This window comes from Mauremys mutica, chromosome 20, assembly GCF_020497125.1.
Source record: "Mauremys mutica isolate MM-2020 ecotype Southern chromosome 20, ASM2049712v1, whole genome shotgun sequence".
In the NCBI taxonomy this organism is placed as follows: domain Eukaryota; kingdom Metazoa; phylum Chordata; order Testudines; family Geoemydidae; genus Mauremys; species Mauremys mutica.
In genome coordinates this window covers 2,621,366-2,643,402 of record NC_059091.1, presented here as the reverse complement: position 1 = coordinate 2,643,402, position 22,037 = coordinate 2,621,366, and the positions used below count along the sequence as shown (strand labels likewise).

At 61.7% G+C, this 22,037-nt stretch overlaps 1 protein-coding gene across 5 annotated transcripts in view; it reads left to right on the top strand.

The window, feature by feature from the left end:
* The first annotated feature begins 10,235 nt into the window (after positions 1-10,235).
* ITGA7 (integrin subunit alpha 7) overlaps positions 10,236-22,037 on the top strand; it is a 33,128-nt gene continuing 21,326 nt past the window's right edge. For 2 of the 5 annotated variants that reach the window (XM_044995445.1, XR_006574590.1), the window contains exons 1-4: positions 10,241-10,544; positions 20,102-20,229; positions 20,578-20,657; positions 21,039-21,294. In XM_044995445.1, coding sequence (XP_044851380.1) covers positions 10,375-10,544; positions 20,102-20,229; positions 20,578-20,657; positions 21,039-21,294 — 634 coding nt within the window. In that variant the 5' untranslated portion in view covers positions 10,241-10,374. Of the gene's footprint in view, positions 10,545-20,101; positions 20,230-20,577; positions 20,658-21,038; positions 21,295-22,037 lie in introns of all 5 variants that reach the window. The other 3 variants (XR_006574591.1, XR_006574593.1, XR_006574592.1) reach the window with 3 other exon arrangements.

Here is a 22,037-nt window from a genome sequence, read left to right as displayed (position 1 = left end):
TTGAGAGACTCCTCCACCAATTCCCTGGTGGACACTGATCCAAATCCCTTGGATCTTAAAACAAGGAGAATTTAACCACCCTCCCTCCTTTCCCCCGCCACCAACTCCTGGTGGATCCAGATCCAACCCCCTTGGATCTAAAAATAAGGAAAAATCAATCAGGTATTAAGAAAAAGAAAGGTAAAAGAAAACCCTCTGGGGGAGATTAGCAAACCAGCTACTCTCACAGACAACAGATTCAAAACACAGAGGTTGTTCCCCTGGGCACAAATTTAGTTACACAAACAATACCCCAAATGATAATTCCCTTAATGATACCAAGACAAGTTACAAAGAAAATAAACATAAACCTATTTATCCCTTTCTAAGAAGCAGCAAAGAATCCTGTGGCACCTTATAGACTAACAGATGTTTTGCAGCATGAGCTTTCGTGGGTGAATACCCACTTCTTCGGATGCAAGCAGTGGAAATTTCCAGGGGCAGGTGTGTATATATAAGCAAGCAAGAAGCAAGCTAGAGATAACGAGGTTAGATCAATCAGGGAGGATGAGGCCCTGTTCCAGCAGCTGAGGTGTGAAAATCAAGGGAGGAGAAACTGGTTCTGTAATTTACAGAACCAGTTTCTCCTCCCTTGGAGGAGGTTTTTTGTGGGGATCTGAGTGATCCAGATACTCAGAAATTCTGGATGGTGGCAGCAATATCAGATCTAAGCTGGTAATTAAGCTTAGAAGTGTCCATGCAGGTCCCACCTCAGCAGCTGAGGTGTGAAAATCAAGGGAGGAGAAACTGGTTCTGTAATTTACAGAACCAGTTTCTCCTCCCTTGGTTTTCACACCTCAGCTGCTGGAACAGGGCCTCATCCTCCCTGATTGATCTAACCTCGTTATCTCTAGCTTGCTTCTTGCTTGCATATATAAACCTGCCCCTGGAAATTTCCACCACTTGCATCCGAAGAAGTGGGTATTCACGCACGAAAGCTCATGCTGCAAAACGTCTGTTAGTTTATAAGGTGCCACAGGATTCTTTGCTGCTTCTACAGAACCAGACTAACACGGCTCCCCCTCTGATACTATCCCTTTCTAAAGGTACTACTCTGATAAGAGGCTGGTTCCTTGATCTTTTTCACTCCGGCTGAAACTGAAACTCTAAACAAAGAAAAATTCCCTCCTTCCTTTTGAAACATCTTGTTCCCCCATTGGTTCTTCTGGTCAGGTGTCAGCTAGGCTAGGTGAACTCCTTAACCCTTTACAGGTAAAAGAGGCATTAACCCTTAACTATCTGTTTCTGACAGTGTTGGAACAGGACTGTCTCCATGCTGATTCTGGGAGTGAGCATCTGTGCTTCAAGGTCTGAGGACAGATTTGGTTACTGGTGTTTCAAAGCAGAACAGTTTTATGGCCGAATGCTTGAGGATGCAGGGGAGAGCCAGCAAACTCTCACCCTCAGACTCTTCGGATTTGTGTGGTTGTCACGGACTCACAGATCGTGCTCACTCGTGGCCCCGTGCAGTCCATGGGGGGTGCCCCTTTCAGTGCAACAGCCCTTCATGGGGGTCCACTCTCAGGGTCAGGCCCCTCCACCTCCTGGAGCTGCAGCTCTCTGAGCCTTAGCACGTCTGTCTCTCGCCGTGGGCTCCCTCAGGGAGTCCCCTCGCTCTGGACCCCCCAGGCCTCCTCACCCCCGAAGGGGTTCATGCCCCCTGTTCTCTAGCCCAGAGCGACTCTCCCCCAGCGTAACACAGGAGGTTTATTGAGCGTTGAACCCAGCACAGGAAACTCTCAGGGCCTCAGGCCTGGCCTCCCTCAGCACAGCACATCCCAGTTCCCCTGCACCCAGGTGGGCTCTGCCTGCTCCCCCACTCCAGCCCTGAGCCCCCCTGCTTCCCAGCTGGGCCTCCGATACCCCCGGCCCCAAGCCCCCTCTGTCCATTGGCTTCTCTCCAGGGAAACAGGGTCGTAAACAGGCAGGCCTGGGTCTCCCCTCCTCTTAGCCCCACTCTGGCCCCTGTGGCTGGAACTGGCTGGTCAGGTCACCGGGGTCCTCTCCCCGCAGCCCATTGTCCCCCACTGGCCAGAACCGGCTGCGACTCCTGAGCTGGGTCTCTGGGTCACCAGGTCACCGATCGCTGGGGGCCAGGATCCCAAGTTCCCTCTCTGGTCCTCCGCTCTGTACCAACAAACTCCCTCTCCCCATAGCTCATTAAACCAGTAACACCGGGGGACACTGAGTCCTCCTCCCTCTGCATGCAACCCCCTGGAAAACACAAAAAAAACCAAGAAACCCCCCACTTCCTCACAGTGGTATCTCTGTAAAGCAGAGTCCAGCCTTGGAATTGGTAGCAATTAAGGATGTGAAAACTGGTGAACAAGCTAGTGTCTGTGCTGATGCACATTACCTGGCTGACAGAGAGAAGAAAAACTTGCTAATAGCTGTTAGCACAGAGCACGGCGGGGGGTGTGGGGTGTTGAGCACCCACCAGGAAGAGGGGAAGTCGTCGCCTGTGGTTGGGGATGTGGCGTCATTGACATGAACTGTGACTGTATAGATCATTGTTGCAGCCAAGGTCCTATAGTTGCACCAGATCTTTTACAAAGGCGGTCAAGTGAGAGTCTATGAAAAGGTTACGATTTGCTGGTTATGATGATGCTCTCTGGGTGCATGGATCATTCATGTATTTAAAGTTATAAGAGTTGGCTCTAGACTGTCTGCATTTCACACTTGTGCTGTGCTTCTGGGTGACACCCCAGACAATGTGGCATCAGCTCTGCCTGGCTGCTTGATGGCCCATTAAGGCCCATCAGCTACAACTGATCCATTGAGAGAAGCAGATACACCTTGTGACTCAGGAAGGCAGGGACAGGCCCATGGAGAGAATCGAAGGTTTTTCTATGGTGCCATGTGCTGGGCGACCTGTCTTTGGGTCAAAGGACGCAGAGGCCACATGGCAAGAGACTATAAAAGGCAGCTGCATCAGCTCCATTGTGTCTTCAGTCCTGCTTCTGACCTCTGGAGGGACTTTGCTACACTGAAGCTCTGAGCAAAGGACTGAATGACCCATCCCAGCAGGGGATGTTCCAGAGACTTGATTTGAACCTGCAGTTTATTCCATCCCTGCTACAAGCCTGAACCAAGACCTTTGCTATTACTGGATGAATTTGATTCCATTGAACCAATTCTAGCTCTCAGCTCTATTTTGTTCGTTTTATGAATAAACCTGTAGATTGTAAGGGATTGGCACCCATGTGATTTGTGGGTAAGATCTAACTGGGTATATTGAGCTGGGGCTGGGGCTTGGTCCTTTGGGATCGTGAGAACCTTTCTTCTGTTACTGGGGGTTGGTTTTCGTAACCATTCGTCCCCAGGACGAGTGGCGCTGGTGGGGATACTGGGAGACTGGAGTGTCGGAGGGAATTGCTTGTGTGACGTGTGGTTAGCCAGTGGGGTGAGAGCGAAGTCCTCTCTGGCTGGCTGGTTCGGTTTGCAAAGCGGCTGTGGCTGCCCTGCTCTAAGGAATTTGTCCTGAATTGATACCCTCAGTAGTGTCCTGCCAGAGGCCGGTGGTTCCAGGGGCGTTTGGCCGGGGGGGATATGCCCTGCCTCCGCTGTGCCCTGCAGTAGGGGACTGACCCAGCAGAGTGGCGGTTGGGCCTGGGGCTGGCACAGTGCCGGGCGTTTTGAGGCAATACAGTGACATGTTTGGAGGTGGTGTTGCCAAGGCACATCACACACGGCGCCATGCGAGACCCTGTTGCCAGAGCAGGGATGTTTTTGACACCCCCACTAACGCATTGTGATGGGACGCGGTGACGTGTCTTTCCCACGCAGCCCCCGGAGCAGTGACGATGCCGGAGCCGCCTTTTGAACATCCCCAGGCTCGGTGGCGCTGCTTTCCCGGGCGGCTTTGCCGTGCCGTGGGATGGTGGTGAAGTTCTGACACAGTCTGGTGCTGCTTCGTCATGGCGCGTTGTGATTTGAGTCGGCAGGACAATGTGTGGATGCAGCGTCCTCACTCTGCGCTGAAACGTTACTGTCGTGTGACCGCCGGGGCTGCTGGTGGGAGCTGAGTTAGTGAGCCGGGACCAGCTTGTGATTAGCGTTAGTTACACACCACAGGGAAAGGACCCCGAATAAGTGTAAGGAAAATAGATCCCAGACAAAAGAGACAAGTGAAATACTAACTCTGGTTTCTGTTGTCGGTTAGATCCTGTCCGAATGAGCCAGGTGGCCTTGTGGCTGTATCCAAGCAGCAGCAGTGAAATGCCGCCACCTCTGGGGCAGGATGCATCGGCTGTTTAACAGCACACGGCAAGTTTAGGACAGGAAGTGGAGGAGAATCCTAGATCTGATTGACACTTCAGGAGGATGTTAGGAAGGCAGAATGGAATTAGCCGGGTTGGAATTAGGTCAAGACAAAAAAGAGCAAGATTAAGGCACTGAACTGGGGCTATGGAGATCTGGAGTCAGTTCCTAGCTCTGCCACCGGCTGCCTGGGAGGACTTGGGCCAGTCCCTTCATCTCTCTGGAGCCAGTACTTCCTCCTCGGCCCCACCATAATGTAAACTCTGGGAATGACCTGACCATCCCCTTGGATCTTCTGGAGGAGGGCGAGCCCCAAGGGTGCAGCTACCTCTTGGGGGGAGACATGGAGGGCCCCCACCACTCTGGAATTTTGCAGGCTTGTCTCGGTTTTAATACAGTCGGCTGCACATTTCCCTTGCCAGGATGAGCCTCTTCTGCACCCGGGGATGGGCAGCGGGGCCTTGACTTCTCTCTCGCTCCTTCCCCCTTCTTCGCTGCGTCCAGCTTTGATCCCAGCTCGGGGGCTGCACTCACGGCGTGGCCTGGACCAGACGCCCCACCAGTTCCACAGCCATTCGGGCCAAGTGGCAGGACGCTGCGGCCCATTCTCCTCGCCAAGAGGGCTTCGCGCTGCTGACTTGGCTGGAGCTACTCTGCTTTGCACCGGTGTCAGCGGCAGGAGAATCAGACCCTTGGGAGTGCCAGTGCTTTGGGGAGGCGTTTGTCTGTCTGCCTTGGCAGAGAGCCTAGTGCCGTGGGGATCACGGGCCCTGCCTGGGGCTCCTAGCCACAGATCATATCATCTGGGCCCATCAGCGCTGCGCCTGGGCCCCTCTCGATCTGTGCTGTCTGGGGGGGGTTGTGTAGGTGGCATGGACGGCTGCCTGGCTGCTCGGCTCCATCTCAGGGCACGATGGGTGGGGGAGGCGGCAGGTACGTGAAATAGCAGCAGCCTGGGAAGGAGCTGGCTGGGCTCCAAAGACGGGGGAACCTGAGCCTTGGTGCTCGAGAGCCAGGAACACTCCGGAGATGGAATTAGCCTGCAGTGGACTCCAGACGCAGCCCCAGCTCCCGAAGGGTGAGTCGGCAAACGAGCACGTGGGGGCTGAGCTCACCGCCTTCGGCTGGCGTCAGAGCTGCATTTAGAGCTGGCGTAAGGCGGCATCTGTTGGAGCAGAGCCTGGGGATCTCAATACCCCAGCTCTGAGGGGCTGGTCCGGGACGGTTGGGGGGGCCCTTGGACACGGGATTGGGGGCGTTGGGGAGCCCAGGGGAGGAGAGACTGAAGGCTGGGACACACGACTCGGTCGAGCCCCCAATCTGCCCTAGTCCCTCTGTCCCTCCAGGGGGCTGACGGCCTCCTGCTCTGGTTATTCAGCCCAGCGCCAGGAGGAGAAAGACGTGATGTGGAACCCCAGGGCTGGAGTCTGGGGTGCCCTGCGGTGACCGTGTGTGACGGGGTGGGGGTTAGCCATTTGGAGGGAATACTGTGCGTGCCTCGGTTTCCCCTGTGGTGCGTGGTTAAGGAGGTGGCGGGTAAAAGGTGGCGGGGGTCCAGGGAGATCCAGGTCTGACTGAGGCCGGGCCTAGGGCCTCAGGCCCATGGACAGTCCTAGGGGACAATGGCCCCTTCGCTTGCCCAGACATGGATCCTAGCGACTAAGGACCATGCATGGTTCCCCCTCCGCGGAGGCCAGCGGGCTGTGGAGAAGGAGGGGCCAGGGAGGCCGGGCAGGTGGAGAACAGAGCATTGAGGAGGGGCCCGTGGGGTTAAGTGTGGGCTGTCAGAGGCAGGGGACAGGCTCCTGGGCTGGGACCAGAGACACCTCAGGGCTCAGGGCTCTGGGCTGCGCCAGCCGGACTTTGCTGAACTTCGTTCTCTGTGTGAACTAAGGACGTTCTGCGCTGTGTCCAGACGGGTAATAAACCCTCCTGCTGTTACCCCGCCGGCCGAGAGTCACTGCAGAGTCCAGGAGCCGGGGGTGCAAGTCTCCCTCGGGTGCTCAGTCCAGGTGGACTCGCTGCAGGGAGCTCCCGGCACAACACCGGGGTCTGACGGCTCAGACGGTGAAGCTGAGGGCTGACCCCCGTGAGCGTGTGACCCTGAGGGGGCTGACGGGCTGAAGGGATCCCCCAGGGACTGTTCCAGAGCTGTCGGAGAGCACCGGGCCTGTGGCTCTGTGACACCTCGATACTGAATATTGTTTCTTTAGCAGGATCCCTGAGCACTTTAAAGACGGGGTTTGCAGGGATCGTTCACTCACGGCTGCCATGCAGCTGTTTCTGGGGTGGAAGGTTGCAGCTGTTTAACAGCACGCAGCAACCCTATGCCACGGTCTGGGCCAGGAGTGGAAGAAGAACCAGGCCCCTGGGATCTTCGTTGCCCGTGAGGCATGTGGACGTCCGTGTCCGTGTCTGTGGCTGAACTGTAAGATGGCACCTCTAGCCGCATAGTCCACAGCTGGGCCCTCCTCAGAACAGCGGCTCCTCCTCAGCTGTGCCGACCACTCCTCACTCGGGCCCTGCTACCGCGGCTCCAGGGCTGAGTTTAGCTGCTCGGAGCAGGAGACGCTCTGACGGGAGCTACCAGCGTCGCTTGGCCCAAAGTTAGCACAGGGACGGTGTAAAAATAGCCCTGGCTGACTCCCTGCCCCGCGCACCTGGCGACAGATCGGCTGCCTCCGGCGACACAACCACGTTCTCCCAGGCGCCGGCCCCGCGGGAGCCCATCCAGGGGATCGAATTGTTGCCTGTGTTGGTGGCAGAGCGAACAGCCGAACGCTGTCGGAGGCAGAGCGCCCGGCCAGGCACTCGGCACCTTCGGAGAGCCAGGCCCGAGGTGGCTCAAGTTGGGCTCAGTTCTGAGGGTTTGGAGTTGCCCACAGCTGGTGGCAGCACTGGGAACGGAGCCAGGAGCCCTGCACTGTAGCCACTCAGCGGGGTCAGACTGGGAAATGGGGGGGGGGGGGGGCTGTTCTGCCTAGTGCCACCCGCAGATGAGCGCTGACCTCCTGACACCCCGTGGGGCCGGGCCACGGTTCATCTCTAAGCTCTGCGGGGCCCTTCGGCGGTGGGGGTGGTGGTGCAAATCAGCAGTGGCATCTCCCAACCGCCCCCTGCCCCCCTCTCCATGAGGGGTGGAGGCGTTAGCCATGCTCGGCCCTGGGAATCTGAGTCCACCCCTCCCTGCGATGAAGGGGACGGTTCACACTTCGCTGAGCTATTGGCCCAGGCTCTGTGCAGACTCTGGCAGACGTAGCTGCCTGGGTTACTCACGGGTCAGGTTTTCTTCGCCCCTCGCATGGCTAGGCATGAACGCTGAGATTCTGTCGCCGAGCCGGCCCCTGCAGAGAGGTGCCAGGCAGGTATATGGGCACGGACCAGCTGCCCTGTCCTCGCCGTCCGCCCTCCTCCCTCTACTCTCTAGCTTCTTCCCCTCCGTGCTGGAGGATGGTCCCGGGCGGGGCTGAAGGACTCGGCCCTGGGCCGGAGTTCAGAGAGCAGCCTTGGTGCTGCCGCTCTCAAGAACCGGAGGGGTCTGGGGAGCGGCTCCCTCTGTGTGTGTCCAGCAGGGTGGAGGCCACAGCCTGGCCCGAGTGGGATCCAAAGGTGGAGAGCCCCAGATCATTGCTTTAAAGAATCTCGTGGTTTTTAAACTAACCTCCGGATGTGGGGGTGCTCGACGCGGACGGTGGAAGCCTGGGGTTGGCAGGGGGCTGAAGGTAGCGGGTGCAGGGCAGCTTTACAAACCCTCCGCAGGGGTTCTCAGCCTTTTGTTCTGGTGACCCCTTGCACACAGCAGCCTCTGCGTGCGACCCCCCCCCCATATAAATGAAAAACAGGTTTGTATCTATTTAACACCATTATAAACGCTGGAGGCAAAGCGGGGTTTGGGGTGGAGGCTGACAGCTCCTGACCCCCCACGTAATAACCGTGTGACCCCCTGCGGGGTCCCGACCCCCTGCCCTACAGAAGAGCAGCAGGAGCGAGAGACGCGGAGGGTGTCTTGCTTCGCTAAGCAGGCTCCAGGACCTGGCTGCAGGGTGTGGCCTTGGGGCCGCGTTTGGAGCAGACAGATGGCTGAGTGCCCCCTCTGTGCCGAGGGCTGCAGGGACGACCCCAGGCTCGGTTTCATTTCCACCGGCTGTTCCTCGTTTCCCACCCACAACTGCCACGGAAGCCGGACCTGAGCGACACCAGCCTTCTCCCGCCGGATGGGCCGTGCAAAGATGCTGCCGAGAGGGGGGGTCTGATCTCAGGTCTCGGGTGTGGGGAGGGGATGTGCAGGGGGAGGGAGTTAACAGAGGCTAAAGCCACATGCTCCCTTGGGACGGTGGCTTGAATCGGGCCCATTCCCAGGTTCCACTGCGAAGGAAAAGCTCCTGGGGCTCATCTGCCATGAGGCAGCTGGTCCCAGAGACGGGGCTCTGCAAAGGGGCGGGGTCCCCCCATCTGTCCCAGCGCTGCCTCGGCCTGGAGAGCAGAAGTGAAGCAACTGGGGGAGGAAGGTCAAAGGTCGCCTGATTCTTGGGCTGCTGCATCCAGCGGCCGAGCTGGAGCCGACTCACGCGGACGCAGCGGCTCTGCCAACTCCCAAATATCTTGTCAAGCCCGTGGGGAGCGGGAGCGGTTAAAAATAGCTGGAAATGGGCTGGAAAAATGTGACGCCCACCGTGCTCCCGTTTGGGGTCAGGCCTGTGCTCCAGGGCCCGGCCGTTCCCTCTCGTTCGCAGCCGTCCTGCAGTGGGAGCGGCACTGCACGTCCTTCCTCCCGGGAAGGGAGCGCCCCGGGGGTTCACTCTTACCCACTTCTGCAAACTCCCGCCAGCCCACATTGTGTAAGGAAGCACAGGGCAGCGTGTAGGCCTGCCCGCGGCTGGGGCTTGCTGCTGGGGGGGGGTCTAGTCCCCTTTTCCCAGCCTCTCCCAGCAGGGGGCGCTGGAAGCAGTGGGGCAGGAGGTCACACAGCCCCAGCCCCAGCCTCTCCCAGCAGGGGGCGCTGGAAGCAGTGGGGCAGGAGGTCACACAGCCCCAGCCTCTCCCAGCAGGGGGCGCTGGAAGCAGTGGGGCAGGAGGTCACACAGCCCCAGCCTCTCCCAGCAGGGGGCGCTGGAAGCAGTGGGGCAGGAGGTCACACTGCCCCAGCCCCAGCCTCTCCCAGCAGGGGGCGCTGGAAGCAGTGGGGCAGGAGGTCACACAGCCCCAGCCTCTCCCAGCAGGGGGCGCTGGAAGCAGAGGGGCAGGAGGTCACACTGCCCCAGCCCCAGCCTCTCCCAGCAGGGGGCGCTGGAAGCAGTGGGGCAGGAGGTCACACTGCCCCAGCCCCAGCCTCTCCCAGCAGGGGGCGCTGGAAGCAGTGGGGCAGGAGGTCACACAGCCCCAGCCTCTCCCAGCAGGGGGCGCTGGAAGCAGTGGGGCAGGAGGTCACGCTCCCAGCAGGGGCGCTATTGCGGATGGTGGGGGGAGCTGTGGCTGCTGGGACCTGGGTGGCAGGGAGCTCGCTGGCAGGGGCTTCCCAGCTGCTCCAGCGGCAGCACCCCAAGGTGCTTTACAGATTGACGCCTGCGACCAGGCACTTCCCTCCCTGCTGCCATGCAGCCGCCTCTGGGGTGGAACATGCAGCTGGTTCGCAGCGAAGAACGCAGGGCACTGGCACGTCCCCGCCCGGTGCTGCGCAGCTGGGGTGTCGGGGGGCTGCTCAGGGCGGGAACTGGGCCAGGCACAGAGTCAGTGGGTGACTCGGTTCCTTGTTCCGAGCCCATCACCCTGCAGCCCAGTGAGCCCAAGGGTGTGAAACGCGCCGGGCCCTTCCCAGGCGCAGCCCCGGCGATCCGGCTCCTCCTCCGCTGCCCCGCCCCGGCCGCGCTCCGGGCTCCCCCCAGAGGTGGCTGCATTTCAGCGCGGGCTGCGGCGCTTTCCCCCTGCCAAGCACATGCTCGTAGCGGGGGCGGCGCCCTCGGCAGCTGCCCGGCCCCGAAGCCCCGGCCCGGCCCGGGGGGCGCCGCTCAGCCGCTGCCAGGGTCCCACGCACCTGTCCCGGGCCCGGGTTCGGGGCCGGGGAGCGGGGCCGGCAGCATGCGGGGGGCGCCGGGCGCCTGGCTCTGCTGCCTCGGCCTCCAGCTCCTGGCGGGCGCCGCCTTCAACCTGGACGGGACCGACCCGCTGCTGAAGGACGGGGCCGGCGGCAGCTTGTTCGGCTTCTCCGTGGCCCTGCACCGGCAGCTCCGGCCCGAGCCCGCCAGCTGGTGAGTGCGGGGGGGTCCCCTTATTCCCCCCCCGGAGCCTTCCCGTGGGGGCGGGGGAGGGTCCCCTTATTCCCCCCCCGGAGCCTTCCCGTGGGGGCGGGGGGTCCCCTTATCCCCCCCGGAGCCTTCCCGTGGGGGCGGGGGAGGGTCCCCTTATTCCCCCTTCCCGTGGGGCCGGGGGGGTCCCCTTATTCCCCCCTCCGGAGCCTTCCCGTGGGGGCGGAGGGGGGGTCCCCGGGCGCTCTGCATGAGCCCGGGGGGGATTTGTAAACCCCCTCCCCCGCGCCGATCCTAGCAAGTTTCGGGGGGGGAGCCCAGACCCCCCGTCCCTTGGCTCTAAATAGTAACTTCCCCGCCGGGGGGGGGGATGTCGCACGGTAACGTCTGTTACCCCAGGAGGCCGCCTGGCCCTGCCCCCCCGGACCTTCACCGACCCGCTGGGGGGGGGGGTCGCTCCCTCCTGCTCCCTGGATTCTTTGCGATCCGCTCGTGGGGTCCCCGGGCCAGATCCAGCCTCCAGTGGGGAACCCAGGCTGGCCCCGGGCTTCAGGGGTGTCCGGAGTCACCCCCCCCCCACGGCAATGGAATGGGGCCGGATTCGGCTCCCAGCTCCCCCAGGGTCAATCCGGAGTCACCCCCCCCCCGGCAATGGAATGGGGCCGGATTCGGCTCCCAGCTCCCCCAGGGTCAGTCCGGAGTCACCCCCCCCCGGCAATGGAATGGGGCCGGATTCGGCTCCCAGCTCCCCCAGGGTCAATCCGGAGTCACCCCCCCCCCCCCCCGGCAATGGAATGGGGCCGGGTTCGGCTCCCAGCTCCCCCAGGGTCAGTCCGGAGTCACCCCCCCCGGCAATGGAATGGGGCCGGATTCGGCTCCCAGCTCCCCCAGGGTCAGTCCGGAGTCACCCCCCCCCGGCAATGGAATGGGGCCGGATTCAGCTCCCAGCTCCCCCAGGGTCAGTCCGGAGTCACCCCTAAGAGCTAAGTGGTGTTGGTGAGTGGGAGCCCGGACTCCTGGGTTCTTTTCCTGACTCCCTGGGTGACCTTGGGCTGCACCTGTCAGGTCAGGTGCCCTTCCCGCCTCTGTGACCCTAAAGGGGGCAGCTCTGTCCCCGCCAGGGGGCTGGGGGGCTCGCCTGGAGGTGTCTCTGACTAGCACACAGACCCCATGGGGCCGGCCAGGGTGCAGATCTGCCCATCCTGGGCTGGGGATGCTCCTTGCCAGGCATCCTGCCCTGCTGGTGCCCCGGGGGGGGGGCAGAGGAGGGGCGCTGTCTGGAGCAACCCGGGTGCCCCCCATGGAGGCGCAGATGCCCAGATCCCCAGGGGCTGTGGGAGGGGGCATGGTCTGGGGAGCTTGTACCACAGCAGTTCCTTCCTCTTCCCCCCCCCCCCCGCCCATTGGGAGCGCGGACCTGCTGGTGGGAGAATGTGTCGGGGGGGGGGCAGAGCTGAGCTGTGTAATAATCCCCCCTGCACGTTACAGCATCATTATCCCTGTTGTGCGGATGGGGAAACTGAGGCACAGGGTGGGAAAGGACTTGGCCAAGGTCACCCTGTGGCAGAGATGGGAGCAGGGCTCCCTGGTCCCAGTGCTGTGCTCTGTCCACTACCCCTCTGAAGTCTGTACGGGTCGACGGCCGTGCACCGGGGCTGGCAGCGTGTGGGGCGCCAGGGCCATGGTGCTGCTGGTGATGCAGGAGCGATGGACGTGGCCATGTCAGCGCTTTGCGATCCTCAGCCTGGCGGTGTCCCGCTCTGTCCCTCTCTGCCCGGCCCCGCGGGGCTGGGCTCTCACTGGGTGCAGGGCCAGGGCTCCCTGGGGCAAGGGACGCGGGCAGCTCCCAGCTGGGCCAGTGAGGGAGCCTGCGAAGGGTTAAACGAAGCCCTCATGAATATGAATGGAGCTGTGGGCCCTGCTCAGAATCATTAATGGGCCATTTAGGTGAGGGGCCCAGACCCTGCCAGCTGCCCTGGGTTCCCCCCTCCCTGGTAAATTATTCAGCAGGGATTGGAGCCTGAGCCGGGAGGGGAACTCGATAGCGCTGGCCCCGGGCCTGCTGGATCCGTGGGGGTGGGAGGCTGAGAATCCCCCTGGGCCTGCCCCAGCGGCCCCACATCTGCTCCATGGTGCTTCTCTAGCCTCTTTGCAGACTCCCTGGGATGGTGCCACCTCTGGGGTGGGGCGCATCGAGTGCACAGAGCAACAGCAAAACGGGGGGCGAGACATGAGGGTGAGGCTTGTCGTCTTATAACGCCCCCCCTTGAGACATGGGGGGGGGATGACGACTGGGGGCTCCTGGCAGCTGCTTGAAGCCGGGTGAGTCATGGCTGGTGGTGCTAGTGCCCCCTGCTGGTGGTGACGCAGGGCTGGCGTGGGCACAGCGGCAGCCAGGGGAATGTGCTGTCCCTTATCACGCCCCCAGCGCCATCTTTGTTGGCTCCAGCCTGTCACAGTTTCTGCCAACTCTGATTTGGATTCGGGGGCAGCAGCTGCCTTCTCTGCAGAGCTGCCGATGGGCTCTGGCAGCGTGAGCTCGTGGGGCAGCTCCCGGGGCTGGGCCCCTGGCAGCGTGAGCCCCAGCAGTGCCTGGCTGCTGTGAGCATCCTCAGAGCAGTGCCCTCGCTGGCACCAAGCACTTAGATCCGATCTGTCCCTGGGGGTCTCTGGAGGGGAGGTCGCTGCCCGGAGAAGATAAAAACTCGCGTAAAACCAAATCCCCGTGGGCTGAGCTGGTGAAATGCCAGCCCCTCTCCCAGCCGGGCGGGTCGCAGGCCGGCCAGTCTGGGGGATGAACAGGTGCTGGGTCTCACGCCCTGGCTGGCGCAGGAAAGGTTCCTACGTGCGTCTGTCTGTTTATTGGGGCCGGGGGGAGCTTTGCTCATGTTCCCTGTTCTCCAGGCTGAAGCCCGTCAAACGTTCCTGGAATTCCTCCCCGCGGGGGGATTTGCTCTCGCTGCTCGGAGCCCCCGGGAGTTTGCATTGAGACGCCACGGACAAAGCGCAGGATTAGTGCAAATCCTGGCCGGGCCGTCGCACGCTGCCGAGGGGGGAGGCTCGGCAGCGAGGGCTTTGGACTGTCCCATCCCTGGCACTGGAGTGTTTCTGGGCTCCACCTGGCTCAGTGTCAGCTCTGTGTCCGGCCGATTCCCCGAGCCCTGCGCCTTGCACAGTCACTTCCACAGCGCAAAGGGAGCACGAACTGCTGCGCACTGGTCTGGGAGCAGGGTGCAGACACGGGTAGAGATTGTATGGCCGCAGGGCCCAGGGGCCCCACCTGAGATCGGGGCCCCGTCGTGCCAGGCGCTGCACCAGCAGAGTTGGAGACCGTCTGTGCTCTGAGGAGCTCACGGTCTAACTAGATAAGGCAGCCAAAAGGCAGGAGGGGAAACTGAGTCACACAGAGGGGCTGGGACTCATCCAAGGTCACTCAGCGGGTCAGTGGCAGAACGGGGAATAGAACCCAGGTGTCCTGCTGCCCAGGCCAGAGGGAGAAGGAAAGATCCTGCCCAGTCCTGGGCCCCGACTCTGCTGCCTGAGGGCGTTAGCCGGGTGTGACTCTGGGGTGATGCCAGCGCAGAGCCGGCCTGTGGCACCAGCCCAGGGGGATGCGCCTGGTTGCCTCGGTTTGGGATCAGCAGTGATGCCAACGGAAACGAAATCTCCATGAGACGCAGGGGGCCCGGTTCCGGCTGCCCTGGGCTGTGGATCGATGGTGCAGGGAGGGAGACTCTCCCTTCCCTTCCCTTCCCCAACGGGATTGCCAGGCAGGGGCAGCCTGTCTGGACAATGGGATCCCTTGGGGGGCTTAGCTTGGGAGCAGGGTGGGGCGCTGGGGAAACCGAGGCAGCATGGGTGCGTTCCCAGTGGGGGGTGAGGGGGTGCGTGCTGGGGGCGGGGGGGGCATAGGGAAGGTGCAGGGTGGCTCTGTGCCCAGCCCCTGGGACCCGCAAGGTGGCTTCCCTGGTGCCCTGGGCCAGCACAGATGCTCATGGGATCTCTCTGGCCCTGTCCTTTTTTGGGCATGTTGCTGCCGAGTTATTTGGAGTGAATTCCAGTTTATTTTTACCGGCTCCGTCTCTGTCTCCTCTCGGGAGCTGTCCTGCCTCTTTGGCGTCTCTTTCCCTGTGGGAGCAGGCGGGAGCGCTGGCCGGGGGCTCCCAGCAGGGGGCGCTGTGGGGGGCGGGGCGGGAGTGCTGGCTGGGTGCTCCCAGCAGGGGGCGCTGTGGGGGGCGGGGCGGGAGCGCTGGCTGGGTGCTCCCAGCAGGGGGCGCTGTGGGGGCGGGGTGGGAGCGCTGGCCGGGGGCTCCCAGCAGGGGGCGCTGTGGGGGAGCAGTGTGCACGGGATGGCCACAGGCCTCTGCAGGAGAGGGGCAGGCTGCCGTGCATGTGCACGAGGGAGCAGTGTGCACGTGGCACATTCAGGCACCAGCCTCTGTGTGCCCAGGATCCAATGCTGCTGTCGCCCCAGGCTTGGGCAAACCCTTCCCATGGGGGGCTGGGGGCTCCTCCCCCGGTGCTGGGCGGGTGCCTGTTGGCGAGGGGCCCGATCCCCGGCCCTGGCTCCGGGTCAGTCCAGTGTGGCAGCCCTGAGACTGGGGTGTGACCCCCGCGGCTGAGTCCTGATTCCAGCCAGGAGCAGTGACCCCCCCCCGCTCCGTCGCCCCCTCCCCCAATCCCGCCTCTGCCCCTGGCGCTCGCCCGGGTATTAATTACCCGGTGACTAAGCAGCAGCTTCTGGTCCCGGTTATTTATCGTATGTGGTGATTGGCTCCTGGCGCCGCTCCAGGCTGTTCCCATCAGAATCTGCCCCCCCCCCCCCGGATCCAGCCCCCTCATCCCTTCCCCCCCATCCCAGTCTGCAGAGGCGGGGTGGCCTTGCCCATTTCTGTGGTCAGTTTCACCTTGTCTGTGTCCCTGCTCTGGGTGCAGCCTGGGGTGGGGGTGGGGGGTCACAGCTCCCCCCCCCGCCAGCTCTGTGGGTGTGAGGGTCCCCTCTTCTCCCGGCCCTGGCCGTACTCCCCCCTCCCCCCCCATCGCCTGGGTTCCGGGGGGGGGAGGGGAGCAGAGGGGCGGCGCTGCGCTCCAGGGGCCTTGCTGGCATCGGGCCAGGCTGGGTCCAAGGAGCTTCCCATGGGGACTGGTGGGGCTGAGGCTGGGGGCAGCTGCTGGGCCTGGAATGGGGGTTGGGGCCACCCAGGCCTCTTCCCGCCCCCCAGGTGTTAGATCACAGCTTGGGCTTCGCCTCGGTCAAGGGCAAACTCAGTGGTTCGCTCTCCGGGGAGGGGGATGGGGGGGCTGTGTGCGCGCGTGGCTGGTGGGTGGTTTTGTGTCTCTCTCTCAGTGGGTGGTTGTGCAGGGTGTTGCGTGGGGCTGTGTGTATGGTTGTGCAGAGTGTTGCGTGGGGCTCTGTGTGTGTGTGTGTGTGTGTGTGTGTGTGTGTCTTGGTGGGTGGTTGTGCAGGGTGTTGCGTGGGGCTGTGTGTGTGGTTGTGCAGAGTGTTGCATGGGGCTCTGGGTGTGTGTGTGTCTCGGTGGATGGTTGTGCAGGGTGTTGCATGGAGCTGTGTGTGTGCAGGGCCGTCCTTAGGATTTATGGTGCCCTAGGCAGGATTATTAAACTGGTGCCCCTGTGCCTGTCTTGCTCTTAGCAACACAAACATAAGCTTACACTATTGGAAGACTTGCCACATGCATGTTATTAAAACCAGTTTAACATAGTTAACCGCACTGTAGTGCTGATGGACTAGCACTAAAGAAGTAGCACTATAGAAAAAATTCTGATTTGACAGAATGATGCAAATAATATAATGTTTTAAATTTGTCAACATTTTATTGGAAATTTCTATGCAGAGGTATTGAAACAAGGATTAGTTTTGAATTAAAAGCATCTTTCTGGCTTTTTTGGCTGCAAAATCGGTAATAGTGTCATTGTATGACAAAGACAAAGTGATGGCTTGTTTGATTGCAAGAACAGCAAGACCAGTCAAGTGTTCCTGACTCCTTGTAGAGCGGAGATAGTTTTTAATGAGCTTTAGTTTTGAGAAACTCCATTCTCATGATGCTGCTGTTACAGGAATTGTCAGGAGAATACGAGTGGCAATGTACACATTAGGATATATGTCAACAAGTTTGCTGGTATGAGTAAACTGTACAACGTCCATCATTGATTTTGCATGTGGCAACAACTCAATTCTTCATACAGTTCAAGTCCATTTAAATCAAAACGGTCACCGTGCTTCAGGAGGCTCTCAAGGTCAGGGGTCCCCAACGTGGTGCCTGTGGGTGCCATGGCGCCCGCAGGGGCCTCTCAGTGCCCCTGCGTACTGGCTGGTGGACGAGCATTTGCCGAAATGCCGCCAAAATTCGGCAGCATTTCGGCGGCGACGCCTCTGGATGATGCTGCTTGCCGCCGATAAGCAGCGTCATCCCGAGGCGTCGCCGCTGAAATGCCACCGAATTTCGGCGGATGCTCGTCCACTGTCACGGTCCTTCGTCTGGCGACCACTGCTCTAGGCTCTTGCACTTTGTCATTAATTGCTCTTGTTTTCCTATTTCGTTGAATTTAGTCCTGCTCAGCCCGCTACCAGCTGAGTGAATGGAACCCCAGGCCGACAGCGGGTTGAGTGGCTCAGCCAGGGTATCAGCCGCCGGTCTGCTCAGCCCGCTACAAGCCTGGGGTTCCTTGGGGGTCCCCAGGCCAGCAGCGGGTGCTGAGTGGGGCCGGCGGCCGGGACCCCGGGTGACAGTGGGGCAGCAGCTGGAACCCCAGAGCAGCGGCAGGCTGAGCCGCTCAGTCCGCTGCCGCGTGCCATCAAAAATCAGCTCGCGGGCCACCTTTGGCCCGTATGCAGTAGGTTGCTGACCCCTGCTCCATACACTAGTAAGGAGATGAGCATATTACAGTTGTTGGAGGGCTCTATTTAGCAGTAACAGGCTAGAGGAAAGTCAGTCAATGTTTTTTGTTTCTCTGATGAAAATTGGCCCACTCCCTTCCCCATACCAAACTTGTGACAAATAATTTTCTGTTTTTGGCTGAGAGATTGATTTTTTTTTTAAATATTGACATTGAATTCAGGATTGTTAGCAAGCTCTTTTGGCAAACAAAGTTGTTAAATGACAATCTAAATGGCAACGCAGCACTGCTTTCATGTTTGGCTCACCCCCCAGCCTGCTGGTCCAACAGCTGCAGTAGAGGAGATAGGTGGAAAACTGCAGGACCCCAAAATCCACCTCTTGGGGTGCAGAGTGGCAACAGCAGCAGCAAACCCTCATCTCCGATCACACGCCAATGGGCACCACCGCCAGCCCAACGACCATGGTGAAGTTAGCACAGCCTCTGATCTCAGGGACAGGTCACCCATGGAGCCACAGCAGCTCATCCTGCCCTGCGCAGCTCCCCCCGGATGAGGTGGATCACTGCCAGCCCGGGGGAGAGACGCGCTCCCCAGCTAGGGTGTCCAGATCCAGATGTCCTGATTTTATAGGGCCAGTCCCAATATTTGGGGCTTTGTCTTATATAGGCACCAATTACCCCCAGCTAGGGTGACCAGACAGCAAATGTGAAAAATCGGGCCGGGGGTGGGGGGGAATAGGAGCCTATATAAGAAAAAGACCCAAAAATTGGGACTGTGCCTATAAAATCGGGACATCTGGTCACCCTACAGGTGAGTTCCTTCCCAGAGACCCCAGCAGCCCATCCGCTCCCTCAGCCTGTGCTGCATCCGGCTCTCTCTAGGACCCAGCAGCCGGCTCTGACATGCTCCACTGCTTCCCGGCTGTCCGGGCTCCCAGCAGAGCGGTGCCCCCAGACCTAGTGGTGCCCTAGGCGGCTGCCTGTTCTGCCTGTGGCTAAGGACACGTGTGTGTGTGTGTGTGTGTGTGTGTGTGTGTGTGCGCGCGCGCGGGCTGGTGGGTGGTTTTGTGTGTGTGTCTCGGTGGGTGGTTGTGCAGGGTGTTGCGTGGGGCTCTGGGTGTGTCTCTCTCAGTGGGTGGTTGTGCAGGGTGTTGCGTGGGGCTCTGGGTGTGTCTCTCTCAGTGGGTGGTTGTGCAGGGTGTTGCGTGGAGCCGTGTTTGCGTGTGTGTCTCGGTGGGTGGTTGTGCAGGGTGTTGCGTGGGGCTCTGGGTGTGTCTCTCTCAGTGGGTGGTTGTGCAGGGTGTTGCGTGGGGCTCTGGGTGTGTCTCTCTCAGTGGGTGGTTGTGCAGGGTGTTGCGTGGAGCCGTGTTTGCGTGTGTGTCTCGGTGGGTGGTTGTGCAGGGTGTTGCGTGGGGCTCTGGGTGTGTCTCTCTCAGTGGGTGGTTGTGCAGGGTGTTGCGTGGGGCTCTGGGTGTGTCTCTCTCAGTGGGTGGTTGTGCAGGGTGTTGCGTGGGGCTCTGGGTGTGGGTGTGTCTCTCTCTCTCAGTGGGTGGTTGCGCGGGGCTGTGTGTTGTGCACACGCCCATCATCGCCTAGGCTCCGCCCATCACCTGCAGTCTTGGGGTCCCGCTATTCCCGGCTCTCGGCCCCACTGGGCTGGCACCAGCCCGGCCTCGCCCCGTCTCTCTGGCTCTGGCTCTGGCTGGGACCCCAGCTGGTGCCGGGGGCGTGAGGCAGGCTAACGTCTGGGGCGGGGGGATCCAGCTGGGGTTTGCCCCCTCCCAGCGAGTGGCCAGGGCGGCTGAGAACAGCTGGCACCGGGGCTGGCTCCCTCGGTGACTCAGGCGGGAGCGCGGCCCCCTCCGAGGCTGCAGCTGTTGGACACGGCTGATGGGCGCGGGGCGGAGCCCCCTGCCCCCGGGAGCCCCCCCGTCCTGAGCCATGGGTCCCCTCCCACTGCTCAGCGGGGCACAGCCAGTGCCAGGCCCCACCCCACCCCATTGCGCCCACTCCTCCCTCCCTCCCAGAGCACTGGTACCAGCCTGGCTCCTCCCGCGCCCCCCGGGAGAGCCGCCGGCGGCGCCGTTCCCAGCCCCAGCCCCAGCCCCGCCCGCCACAAGGGGAAAATCCCCGTCCAGATGTCATGGTTGGGGGACGAGCATCCGAGGGGTCAGCGATGGGGGGGGCTGTCCAAACCCCTCCCCCCTGGCTCCTCCAGCCAGGCGTTGGATTCTGTAGTTGTTTGAGTTTGGCAGGCGGGAATGGCTGGGGGGCAGGGGGCAGGGAATGGGTCGCGGGGTTGCTCCCCTCTACGGGCTGCCAGCTTGGACCCCGCCGTGGGGCACGAGTGACCCCAGGTCGCTCCCATCTGCCGACTGGGCACCAGCTCCTGGATTGACGGTGCTGGGTCTCAGCCCGGTGCCCAACGGTCTCCCCCAAATCCCCCCCAGAGCCGCTGGGCCCCTCTCTGGGGCAGGGCTCCGGCACCGCGGGGAGCACGGGGCGCCCCTGTCACTGCCCCACGCCTGGGGGTCACTGCAGCGCTGCTGTCCCGGGGCTGGCAGCTCCTTTCGGCCATGCAGCGGGCAGGGGGGTGTCAGCTGTACCCCTCACCCCCCAGGCTGGGAGCCCGTCCCGAGGGGCGTCTGACTGTGGCTGATCCCATCTCCCCCCTTCCACTGACGCTCGCCCGTCCCCCCCAGGATGCTGGTGGGTGCCCCGCAGGCGCCGGCCCTCCCAGGCCAGAAGGCAAACCGGACCGGCGGCCTCTACGCCTGCCCCCTGACACGCGAGCCGGACGACTGCTGGCGCGTGCCCATCGACGAGGGAGGTACGGGCACTGGGGGGCGGGAGCCGGGACCTGCCCTTGGTGGCATCAGCAGAAATCCAGAGTGGGAGCGGGGGTGACCCTGCCCTCAGCGAGGCCGGGGTAAATCCAGGGTGGCTCCATTGAAATGGGTGGGGGGTTACTCCTGATTTACACCGCCGCAGCCGGAAGCAGGATCTGGCCCCGTTTCCTTGCGCGTGGCCCTTGGCCGAGCTGACTCTGGGCTGGTGCCCGGCGCTGCCCATGGGGGAGTGGGTGGGAATCCTGGGCCAAGGATCTGCTGGGGGGGGCTGGCAGTGGGTCTCGGGGGGGGGGGCTGACTGCATGGCGGCTGATTGCGCCTCCCCCCAGTGGACCTGCGCAAGGAGAGCAAGGAGAACCAGTGGCTGGGCGTCACCGTGAAGAGCCAAGGTGCCGGCGGCAAGATCGTGGTGAGTGGCATTGCCGGGGGGGAGACGCCCTCTGCTCCGCCCTCTGGGGGGCTCTAGTGGGTTAGAGCCGGGAGGGGGGCAGGCTGGGGCTGGGGCAGGACACCTGGGTTCGCTCCCTGGCTTGAAGGGAGGGGGGGCTGGGCCAGGACACCTGGGTTCCATTCCCAGCTCTGCTGCTGACTCGCTGTGTGGCCTGAGGCGAGTCGCTCCCCAGAGCCAGCAGCCGAGAAGCCGGGACCCGGTGTCCTGCCTCGCCGAGCAGCGGGGCCCTCGTGTTTCACGGGCGATGGGGGGGAGCCTGGGAGAGGCATCGGGCACGGAGGGGAGGGGGCGGGACCCTCTCTAACCCACCCCACTTGTCATCCCCCGGCTGGACCCCAGACCTGCGCCCACCTCTACGAGTCGCGGAACCGGGTGAACCAGCCGCTGGAGACGCGGGACGTCATCGGGCGCTGCTACGTGCTGAGCCAGGACCTGACGGCGAGCGAGGAGCTGGACGGGGGCGAGTGGAAGTTCTGCGAGGGGCGTCCCCAGGGCCACGACCGCTTCGGCTTCTGCCAGCAGGGGGTGTCGGCCGGCTTCACCGCAGACAACCACTACATCCTCTTCGGGGCACCCGGCACCTACAACTGGAAGGGTGAGCCGGCGGGGGGCCTGGGGGCGGGGGGGGCAGGGGAACAGGGGCAGCATAGGCGGCAGGTTTGTATAATTTTTGGTGGTGCCCAAAATGGTGGTGCCCCCCCGCTCCCGCCCTGTAAGCCGATATAAAATGAAGCTACAACGCGTCAGCGCCACAAGATTACAAGGGTCAATTACAAGTGGAAAGTCAGAAGCAGCACTTGCCTGCTTCAATGTCCAGTATTATATTTTGTTGCACCTGTTGTGATGAAATGGGAATGTTCTTAATATTTTCTCTGAATACTGTGTGGGTGCCTCAGTTTCCCCTGCAAGATGCCAACTGAAGGTGTTGGGGACGAAGAGATCAGGTGGCCTCCTTGTCCGGAAGAGAGACAGAGGCCAGAGGAGGGAGTGTCAGTTTGGAGCTGGCTGGGGAAATGGGGAGAGAGTTCTGGGCTCCCCACCCCCCAAGATGGACCTGACCGAGGGGTTCTGTTTTCTGTACCAACAAGCTCTGTTTAAACTGTGTTCCCGTCATCTAAGAAACCTTCTGTTTTACTGTCTGGCTGAGAGTCACATCTGACTGCGGAGTTGGGGTGCAGCGACCTCTGGTTGCCCCAGGACCCGCCTGGGCAGACTCGCTGTGGAAAGTGCACGGTGTGGAAGGGCTGAATGCGCCGAGGTCAGACCCAGGAAGGTGTAAGCTTCTTGCCCTGGAGACAGTATGCTCCAAGAGAGGAGGCTCCCCCAGAGTCCTGACTG